The sequence below is a fragment of the Panthera onca genome, chromosome D1 (assembly GCF_046562875.1).
Source record: "Panthera onca isolate mPanOnc1 chromosome D1, mPanOnc1 haplotype 2, whole genome shotgun sequence".
In the NCBI taxonomy this organism is placed as follows: domain Eukaryota; kingdom Metazoa; phylum Chordata; class Mammalia; order Carnivora; family Felidae; genus Panthera; species Panthera onca.
The window spans coordinates 54771063-54782514 of record NC_138348.1 but is presented as its reverse complement, the minus strand read 5'-3'; the positions used below and the strand labels follow the sequence as shown (position 1 = coordinate 54782514).

At 40.2% G+C, this 11452-nt stretch overlaps 1 protein-coding gene across 1 annotated transcript; it reads right to left on the bottom strand.

The window, feature by feature from the left end:
* Window positions 1-452: 452 nt before the first annotated feature.
* Window positions 453-2139, bottom strand: LOC132660596 (olfactory receptor 51I2-like). The gene is made up of 2 exons (XM_078433950.2): window positions 1171-2139; window positions 453-580 (listed from the first exon to the last, which is right to left on the bottom strand). Exons 1-2 carry the CDS (start codon window positions 2100-2102, stop codon window positions 544-546), a joined length of 969 nt encoding a protein of 322 aa, XP_078290076.2. The 5' UTR covers window positions 2103-2139; the 3' UTR covers window positions 453-543.
* Between the last annotated feature and the right edge of the window lie 9313 nt (window positions 2140-11452).

The following is an 11452-nucleotide window of genomic DNA, read 5'->3' as shown; positions in this document are numbered from 1 at the left end:
CAGTATCACCTTATGTTTTTTCTGCTTCATACCTGGAATTAGCCATTGCTCCAAATATCCCAGGGAATTATAGTGGGAATGTTTTTTAAAAACCAATATGTGGGCCCTAGCTTTGCTCATTGCTTCTGACACTTTCAGAAGACAAAGAAGAGAAATGTAGAGATAAAATTTTAAAAAATATATCTATTTTTTTCCATTATTGATTTAATTTTAGCTTCCATTCTCTTTTCCCAGTACTGTTACATCAACCTTCTAAATGCTTTCCTTGCGCTTTTCTCCCCTTTCACCTTTCTAACTTATAGCACACAGTTAAGTCTGTGCAACCTTTACAATGCAATAGCCTTTCCATAGCTGACTCTTAAACAAGGAATGAGGGCAGATGTTTCCATGAGGTCTGAAGGTCCCCAAGGAGTCTCACCACTCCTCATCATTTCTAATTCATCTCCTGCCATTCTCCAACACACACACACACACACACACACACACACAGATTATGCTGAGCCACATATGGCTACTCACCTTTCTGCAAACACACCAGATAATTCAACACCTCAGTGTTTTTATTTTTTGCATTCTTTTCCCTTCATAGGTATGCCTTCCCCTTGCCCACCTTTTCTGCCTTACAAACTCCTTCTCACCTTTCAGCATCCTTCTTCCCTGACTTGCTTCTCATTTCCTCTAGGAAGGCAGGAAACTCTCTTCTGTATTCCTATAGCATTTTGTGTGTACCTATCATAGCCTCATTACATTTAATTATTGTTGTATATTTAGAATCTTCTGTCTTACAATGGAGAGACAAGACCATGTTTCCTATAGCCTTTTGTGTGTACAATACATTTAAGTATTATTGTATATTTAGAATCTTCTGTCTTACAATGGAGAGACAAGACCATGTATGATTCATTTTACTGTCTCTAGTAATGGCAGAGATTCTCACACAAGTAAATATTGAATTAAAAAGCTGAAGTCAATGAGTGCAGGAAAGAATGAAGTCTATTTTGTCACCCATCAGTCTGAGAGTATCCATTTGCTTGTCATACTCTTGGTAATGTGTCTGGGTCAAGGATCTGAGTAAGGACTTTCTGGACATAAGATTGGTCATGTTTTTCTTCAGATTCTGTGGTTGTTTCTTGGTTTCATCAGCCTTGCCTCTTCTCTCTCAGTAATCTGAGCATGGCCTCCCTGATGGGCTTGGATTTCACACTGTAAATAATGGGGTTGAGCACAGGGGGCACCACCAGGTACACATAGGCAATAAGAGCATGTACAATGTGAGGCAGGTGCCTGCCAAAACGGTGGATCATTGACACTCCTATGACTGGGATGTAGAAAATCAGAACAGCTAATATATGAGAAACACATGTGTTGAGGGCCTGGACACGCTCCCTCGGAGAGGCCAGACCCATCACTGTACGAAGAATAAGGGTATAGGACAGGAAAATAAGCAAAGAATCTACACCCACTGTGGATAAAACTACATAGAGCCCATAGAGGATGTTGACAGTAATGTCAGCACAGGCCCGTTTCATGACATCTGCATGGAAACAGAAGGAGTGGGACAGGAGAATCTTGCCAGGACAAAAGTTCAGTCGCTTCAGTAAGAAGGGCCCTGGAAAGAGGGATACAGTGGCCCGAGTAACAATGGCGATCCCGATCCTGATGATAACATTATTGGTGAGGACAGTTGCATAGCGAAGAGGGTTCGAGATGGCCACAAAGCGGTCAAATGACATGGCCAGGAGCACCGACGACTCCACCACAGAGAAGGAATGGAGGAAGAACATCTGGACCAGGCAGGCATTGAAGCCTATGAGCCTGTGGCCAAACCAGAGCACAGCCAAGGTGGTGGGCAGTGTGGACAGGGTGAGGCCCACGTCGGTGAGGGCCAGCATGGACAAGAAGTAGTACATGGGCTGGTGCAGGCTGGGAGTCTTCCTCACAGCCAAGAGGATCAGGCAGTTTCCAGTGAGGGCCACAGTGTACATGGAGGAGAAGGGGATAGAGATCCATCCATGAACAGCCTCATGCCCTGGGATGCCAATCATCAGGAAGGCATGTGGCTGGAAGAAGGAGATGTTGACATAGGTCTGGGAAGGGAGCATCTTTGGGAAGCAGTTGAAGTCTCCAGAAAGATGTGACCTCTTCAGTCTGGGCAGAAAAATAAGACGAGACAAAATGATTGGAAAATATACCAGCTGTGATATTAGGTGACATGGTTCCCACACATTACTGAATATGAAACACAAAGGGGATTTAAAAATGGACTCCATATAGAAACCAACTAGAGACTAACTATAATTTAAATTTATTGAGTATAATAGTATCATTTTGTAATGTGAAATACTGATTTCTTCTTATATTGTAGAAAGCAGGGCTTTCTTTAAAAATATGTGAGATGATCCTAAAAGGCTTAATCAAAAATGCTTTATTTTAAATAAGAGATAATGGCCTCATGAAATAAATTGCAAGGATATGGTGGAATCCTGAAGGGTTGATAGCATGGGCTTGTTATCTTTCCTTTCTTGGATTTACCTTTAAAATGTCAAATGGACAGATAAGTATATAAGCAAAGAAAAAACACTCTATAAAGTTAAGTCAATAAAAACAAGAAAAAGGAAACAGCCCCTGAAATATCTTTTAACAGAGATTTAAAAACCCACCCCAAATAAATCTGTGAGCCAAAGGGATTTTACTATGAACCCTGGGGTACAGTTATGCCATATCTAGACAATGTAATCACCTCACTCTGAAGGTAGGAAGTCAACTCAGAAAGCCCACTTGTCAAATATGGGCCCACCAAGCATCAGTGAGAATAAAATAACTGCTAGAGATTGAAACACACTGAGGGGCCAGGGGAGAGAGAGAAAGAATGAGGACAGCAAGGCTAGGCACTCAGTATTCTGAAAACTGGCAAATAACCTGCTTTACTTCTACAAATTGTGACATGGTATAAAGAAAATAACTGAAGAAGGGAAGTTTCTACAGAAGCATTCTAGCTAATAAGAAAGTACAACTGAAGTATTACTTTTCTTTTTTTAATGTTTATTTATTTTTGAGAGAGACACAGAGCGTGAGTGGGGGAGGGGCAGAGAGAACCAGAGACACAGAATCTGAAGCAGGCTCCAGTCTCTCAGCTGTCAGTACAGAGCAGGACCAGGGCACAAACTCAGAGGTCATGAGATCATGACCTGAGCTAAAGTCGAAGTCAGACGCTTAACCTACTGAGCCACTTAGGCACCCCTGAAGTATTACTTTTGAACAAACCCAATGAAATAATGGCAAAAAATCATCAGGGGCTGATATCATCACATATGAGAGAAAGCTACATTTTGTATTTTACCAAAATAAGCCTGAATCATATCTGACTACCAATTTATAGAGAATATAAGAGACACCAGGCAAGCAGATACGTTAAAAGACACCAAGAGATGGAATAAGAAAAATCCAAACTACAACCAAAACAAAAGCTTCTAGGACAAAATTCCAGTTTCTTCCACCAATAAATATAAGAAAATAAAAAAAGGAAGAGTGAAAACCTATAGATTAAGAAAGACTTGACTCATATCAACCAAATCCAATGGACGAAACTTGTTAGGATCTTGTTTTCAGCAAATCAAATAAAAAAGGTGAGCAAACTAGCACTAAAAAATACTTTTATGTGGTAATTGGGGAAATATAAATACTGGTTGAATTCTTGATGATCTTTTATTTTGGTGTAATTATAATACTATGCCTGTGTTTTAAGATTTGAAAAATTTGTAAGATGAAGAAGGACACAATGACTTATATTGACTTCAAAATAATTGGGGGCATGGGGGTCACTTGTGGTGGGAATTGTGTGGAGCCAGGCTGCAAAGAGTGGCTATGAGCTGATGATTATGGTAGCTGGATATGGATATACAGAGATCAAGTTTATCCACACTCTAATTTTGAGAGAGGATTTTATTATTTTTCATAATAAAATATTAACAAATCAAAAGTTTTTTCTATAATGAGTAACATTTGATGGCAAGAGGTGTTTAGTTAAACATGGTGAAATGCACACAAACTTTTATCTCTACTCTTTCCAAAATCTCATTTAAATGATAGTAATGAATTAAAAAATATATATTATCTGAAAGTGACAGAAGAACAAGATGGGATATAAGGTGTATCAACAATAATATAGTTAATAGATAACCATAGGAAGAGTGGAAAGAAACTGGCAGAAATAGAAGATTAAGTTCGTAGAGAGGAGGTTATGCCACACATGCACTTCAAAAGGACTAAGGTAAGAGTGAGGAATGGAATTGAAAACAGGATGATTTTATTTTTTATTTAAAAAAAAATTTTTTTTAACGTTTATTTATTTTTGAGACAGAGAGAGACAGAGCATGAACGGGGGAGGGTCAGAGAGAGGGAGACACAGAATCTGAAGCAGGCTCCAGGCTCTGAGCTGTCAGCACAGAGCCTGACGCGGGGCTCGAACTCACAGACCACGAGATCATGACCCAAGCTGAAGTCAGCCGCTTAACCGACTGAGCCACCCAGGCGCCCCAAAACAGGATGATTTTATAGGGAACAGCTATATGATTCCTTCTCCTATCCTTTCCTTTCCTCCTATTCCTTCTCCTATTCTTGCAGAAGATAGCTTCCTTTCTAGAAAAATTCTCCCAGCAAGATTCTGGACTCAGAGATATCAGACAGAAATGAAAGATGGACAGTGTTGAAAACAAAGGAATTGAGGGAAGATGAGGCTCCCCAGCTCTCTTTCCCCACTTGGTTCATAGAATCCTAGTAAGTAGGTTTACTCTGTACCACCAGATGGCCACCATGGACCTCTCCCAACCAGACCAGTGTGACAAGGAATGCCTGTGGAGAAATGCTGGTCCCCACAAGGACAAGGATAGCTGAGATGCTGAACCAGAGCTCAGATGACCTCAGAATGCCAGATGGGAAGACAACTTGGCACATTTTATCATCCACTCCCTCTCTGGAGAGACTATTGAGGGAAATCTCTCCCTGGAATGTGATCTGGGATTGGAATTTATCTCTGAGCTATAAACTCCCGGAATCTCAGGCAGGCAGCCTCCTTCAGGCCTTCTTCTCCAAGCAAGAGATGGGGCTAATATCTCTCCTGGTTCAAGACCGATTACTTCTTTTTCTTCTGTGTTATTTGCAGGCCCTCCACACTGATATATGCATCTGAGGCTGAGGTACTGGTAGTCATCCATCTGGGAAGTAGGGAAAGGGATGTGTTGGGGCCCAGGTTACTCACCCTGGTGGTTTTCTGGGCTGCTCCACTGGTCCACATCCCACAAGAGCCCAGGATGTCTTTGTGGCAGAGGGATTGGGTTTTATCCCACTGCACAGGGATACCTTGGCAGCAGTACCTATCTCCAGGGAAGGCTAGGCTGGGGCCACAGAGGAGTCAGTCTATTCAGGTCTCTGTGGAATGGAAAAGTTGGAGCTAGCTTCAGGATCAGGGGAAACTTTTGGAGGAACAAAACAATAATGGGGCAAGGGAGACAGAATCATGGATTCTACAATATCTCACCAAATTTAAATGGTCCTATTCAGAGACTATCAGCTTCAATAGCCCATCTGTATTTGAGATCCTTCCAAGACAATATTCCTAAAGACTCCTCTTGGCCAAGCCCCAGGATTAGTTCTGCAGAAGCTCTTAGTCTTTGCAGAGGGTAGAGATATGGAGCCTAAAGGTGGTGGCCTAACCCAGCCTGAGGGAGTCAGAAGAGGCTTCCTAGAGGAGATTGAGAGGGAGTGAACTTCTGGGAGGCCCACAGACTCTGCTCCAAACTCTCGGCACTCATCCTGGGACAGACACCAGTACTCTGGGCTTGCATCTCCAGCCTGTAGCTGGCACAGATTCCCACACTCAGCCTGGGTCTGACCTGCTGAATCAAACATTTCAAAAAGGAGGAAACTTGGACAGTGGAAAGAACATGAACTATGGAGCCAGGCAGACCTGAGTGCAAATTCTTGCTCTATTTTCCTCACCACATACAAGCTCCATCTCCATTCTTTCTTACTTCCTGGAGAGTTCCTCCACCAGATTGCCTTCTTTCCTTCCTAAATCAGTTTGCCCTGAGGTCATTCACCTGGAGCTTCTTTCTAGCGACACACTGACTTTTCTTCTCTTCGATTTTGGCTGCACTCTCCCAGCTGAACTGGGCCCAGCCTGTATACCTTTCTCCCCCCTGAGGTGATATATAAACTTTGGGAAAAATCACACACCTTTGAAATCTTATGTCAAAACAAATTGGTGCCCTTTAACCTGAGCTGAGACTTCTACATCACTCCATAATTCCTTTCAGTTTTTAAATTGTCACCATTCCAGTTTTTTTTTTGCTCAGTTTTTTTTTTAAATATGAAATTTATTGTCAAATTGGATTCCATACAACACCCAGTGCTCATCCCAACAGGTACCCTCAATACCCATCTCCCATCCCCCACCAAACCTCAGTTTGTTCTCAGTTTTTAAGAGTCTTTTATGTTTTGGCTTCCTCCCTCTATAACCTTTTTTTTTTCTTCCCCTCCCCCATGGTCTTCTGTGAAGTTTCTCAGGATCCACATAAGAGTGAAACCATATGGTATCTGTCTTTCTCTGTATGGCTTATTTCACTTAGCATAACACTCTCCAGTTCCACCCACATTGCTACCAAAAGCCATATTTCATTCTTTCTCATTGCCAAGTAGTATTCCATTGTGTATATAAACCACAATTTCTTTATTCATTCATCAGTTGATGGACAGTTAGGTTCTTTCCATAATTTGACTATTGTTGAAAGTGCTGCTATAAGCATTGGGGTACAAGTGCCCCTATGCATCAGCACTCCTGTATCCGTTGGGTAAATTCCTAGCAGTGCTACTGCTGGGTCATAGGGTAGATCTATTTTTAATTTTTTGAGGAACCTCCACACTGTTTTCCAGAGCAGCTGCACCAGTTTGCATTCCCACCAACAGTGCAAGAGGGTTCCCGTTTCTCCACATCCTCGCCAACATCTATAGTCTCCTGATTTGTTCATTTTAGCCACTCTGACCGGTGTGAGGTGGTATCTGAGTGTGGTTTTGATTTTATTTCCCTGATGAGGAGCAACATTGAGTGTCTTTTCATGTGCCTGTTGGCCATCCAGATGTCTTCTTCAGAGAAGTGTCTATTCATGTTTTCAGCCCATTTCTTCACTGGATTATTTGTTTTTCGGGTGTGGAGATTGGTGAGCTCTTTATAGATTTTGGACACTACGCCTTTGTCCAATATGTCATTTGCAAATATCTTTTCCCATTCCGTTGGTTGCCTTTTAGTTTTGTTGATTGTTTCCTTTGCAGTGCATAAGCTTTTTATCTTGATGAGGTCCCAGTAGTTCATTTTTGCTTTTAATTCCCTTGCCTTTGGGGATGTGTCAAGTAAGAAATTGCTACAGCTGAGGTCAGAGAGGTTTTTCCTGCTTTCTCCTTTAGGGTTTTGATGGTTTCCTGTCTCACATTCAAGTACTTTATCCATTTTGAATTTGTTTTTGTGAATGGTGTGAGAAAGTGGTCTAGTTTTATTCTTCTGCATGTTGCTGTCCAGTTCTCCCAGCACCATTTGTGAGAGAGACTGTCTTTTTTCCATTGGATATTCTTTCCTGCTTTGTCAAAGATTAGTTGGCCATACTTTTGTGTGTCTAATTCTGGGGTTTCTATTCTATTCCATTGGTCTATGTGTCTGTTTTTGTGCCAATACCATGCTGTCTTGATGATGACAGCTTTGTAGTAGAGGCTAAAGTCTGGGATTGTGATGCCTCCTGCTTTGGTCTTCTTCTTCAAAATTACTTTGGCTATTTGGGGTCTTTTGTGGTTCCATACAAATTTTAGGATTATTTGTTCTAGCTTCGAGAAGAATGCTGATGCAATTTTGATTGGGATTGTATTGAATGCATAGATAGCTTTGGGTAGTATTGACATTTTGACAATATTCATTCTTCCAGCCCATGAGCACGGAATGTTTTTCCATTTCTTTATATCTTCTTCAGTTTCCTTCATAAGCTTTCTATAGTTTTCAGCATACAGATCTTTTACATCTTTGGTTAGATTTATTCCTAGGTATTTTATGCTTCTTGGTGCAGTTGTGAATGGGATCAGTTTCTTTATTTGTCTTTCTGTTGCTTCATTATTAGTGTATAAGAATGCAACTGGTTTCTGTACATTGATTTTGTCTCCTGCAACTTTGCTGAATTCATGTATCAGTTCTAGCAGACTTTTGGTGGAGTCTATCGGATTTTCCATGTATAATATCATTTCATCTGCAAAAAGTGAAAGCTTGACTTCATCTTTGCCAATTTTAATGCCTTTGATTTCCTTTTGTTGTCTGATTGCTGATGCTAGCACTTCCAACACTGTGTTAAACAACAGTGGTGAGAGTGGATATCTCTGTAGTGTTCCTCATCTTAGGGGGAAAGCTCTCAGTTTTTCCCCATTGAGGATGATATTAGCTCTGGGCTTTTCATAAGTGGCTTTTATGGTGTTTAAGTATATTCCTTCTATCCCGACTTTCTTGAGGGTTTTTATTAAGAAGGAATGCTGAATTTTGTCAAATGCTTTTTCTACATTGATTGACAGGATCATATGTTATTTTCTTTTCTTTTATTAATGTGATGTATCACATTGATTGATTTGCAAATGTTGAACCACCCCTGCATCCCAGGAATGAATCCCACTTGATCATGGTGAATAATTCTTTTTATATGCTGTTGAATTCGATTTGCTAGTATCTTATTGAGAATTTTTGCATCCATATTCATCAGGGATATTGGCCTGTAGTTCTCTTTTTTTACTGGGTCTCTGTCTGGTTTAGGAACCAAAGTCATGCTGGCTTCATAGAATGATTCTGGAAGTTTTCCTTCCCTTTCTATTTTTTGGAACAGTTTGATAAGGATAGGTATCATCTCTGCTTTAAATGTCTGGTAGAATTCCCCAGGGAAGCCATCTGGTCCTGGACTCTTATTTGTTGGGAGATTTTTGATAACCGATTCAATTTCTTTGCTGGTTATGGGTCTGTTCAAGTTTTCTATATCTTCCTGTTTGCGTTTTGGAGGTGTGTGGGTGCTTAGGAATTTGTCCATTTCTTCCAGGTTGTCCAATTTGTTGGCATATACTTTTCATAGTATTCCCTAATAATTGCTTGTATTTCTGAGGGATTGGTTGTAATCATTCCATTTTCATTCATGATTTTCTCTATTTGGGTCATCTACCTTTTATTTTTGAGGAGCTTGGCTAGAAGTTTATCAATTTTGTTTATTTTTTCAAAAAACCAAGTCTTGGTTTCGTTGATCTGCTCTACAGTTTTTTTTAAGATTCTCTATTATTTATTTATGCTCTGATCTTTATTATTTCTCTTCTTCTGCTGGGTTTGGGGTGTCTTTGCTATTCTGCTTCTATTCCCTTTAGGTGTGCTGTTAGATTTTGTATTTGGGATTTTTCTTGTTTCTTGAGATAGGCCTGGATTGCAATGTGTTTTCCTCTCAGGACTGCCTTCACTGCATCCCAAAGCGTTTGGATTGTTGTATTTTCATTTTCATTTGCTTCCATATATTTTTTAACTTCTTCTCTAATTGCCTGGTTGACCCATTCATTCTTTAGTAGGGTGTCCTTTACCTCCATGCTTTTGGAGGTTTTCCAGACTTTTTCCTCTGGTTCATTTCAATTTTCATAGCATTGTGGTCTGAAAATGTGCATGGTATGATCTCAATTCTTCTATACTTATGAAAGGCTGTTTTGTGACCCAGTATGTGATCTATCTTGGAGAATGTTCTGTGTGTACTGGAGAAGAAAGTATATTCTGTTGCTTTGGGATGCAGAGTTCTAAATATATGTGTCAATTCCATCTGATCCAATGTATCATTCAGGGCCCTTGTTTCTTTATTGATCCTGTGTCTAGATGATCTATCCATTGTTGTAAGGGTGGTATTAAAGTCCCCTGCAATTACCACATTCTTATCAATAAGATTGCTTATGTTTGTGATTAATTGTTTTATATATTTGGGGGCTTCCATATTCGGTGCATAGACATTTATAATTGTTAGCTCTTCCTGATGGATAGACCCTGTAATTATTATATAATTCCCTTCTTCATCTCTTGTTACAGCCTTTAATTTAAAGTGTAGTTTGTCTGATATAAGTATGGCTACTCCAGCTTTCTTTGGACTTCCAGTAGCATAATAGGTAGTTCTCCATCCCCTCACTTTCAATCTGAAGGTGTCCTCGGGTCTAAAATGAGTCTCCTGTAGATAACAAATAGATGGGTCTTGTTTTTTTTATCCATTCTGATACCCTATGTCTTTTGGTTGGAGCATTTAGTCCATTTACATTCAGTGTTATTATAGAAAGATATGGGTTTAGAGTCATTGTGATGTCTGTAGGTTTCATGCTTGTAGTGATGTCTCTGGTACTTTGTGGTCCTTCAACATTTCATTCACAGAATTGCCCTTAGGATCTCTTTTAGGGCTGGTTTAGTGGTGATGAATTCCTTCAGTTTTTGTTTGTCTGGGAACACCTTTATCTCTCCTTCTATTCTGAATGACAGACTTGCTGGATAACGGATTCTCGACTGTGTATTTTTTCTGTTTATCACATTGAAGATTTCATGCCATTCCTTTCTTGCCTGCCAAGTTTCAGTAGAGAGATCTGTCTCTAGTCTTATCAGTCTCCCTTTATATGTTAGAGTGTGTTTATCCCTAGCTGCTTTCAGAATTTTCTCTTTATCCTTGTATTTTGCCAGTTTCACTATGATATGTCATGCAGGAGATCGATTCAAGTTACATCTAAAGGGAGTTCTCTCTGCCTCTTGGATTTCAATGTCTTTTTCCTTCCCCAGATCAGGGAAGTTCTCAGCTATGATTTGTTGAAGTACACCTTCAGCCCCTTTCTCTCTCTCTTTCTCCTCTGGAATCCCTATTATACGGATATTGTTGTGTGTCATTGCGTCACTTAGTTCTCTAATTTTCCTCTCATACTCCTGGATTTTTTAATTTCTCCTTTTGTCAGCTTCATCTTTTTCCATAATTTTATCTTCTAATTCACCTATTCTCTCCTCTGCCTCTTCAATCCAAGCTGTGGTTGCCTCTATTTTATTTTGCACCTCATTTATAGCATTTTTTAGCTCCTCCTGTTTCTTAGTCCCTTGATCTCTGTAGCAATAGATACTCTGCTGTCCTCTATACTTTTTTCAAGCCCAGCGATTAATTTCATGACTATTACTTTAAATTCATGTTCTGTTATATTGCTTAAATCGTTTTTGATCAATTCGTTAGCTGTTGCTACTTCCTGGAGTTTCTTTTGAGGAGAATTCTTCCGTTTCGTCATTTTGGATAGTCCCTGGAGTTGCGCGGAACTGCAGGGCTCTTCCTCTGTGCTGTCTGGAGTAACTTGTGTTGGTGGGCGGGTCCACAGTCAGACCTGATGTCTGCTCCCAGCC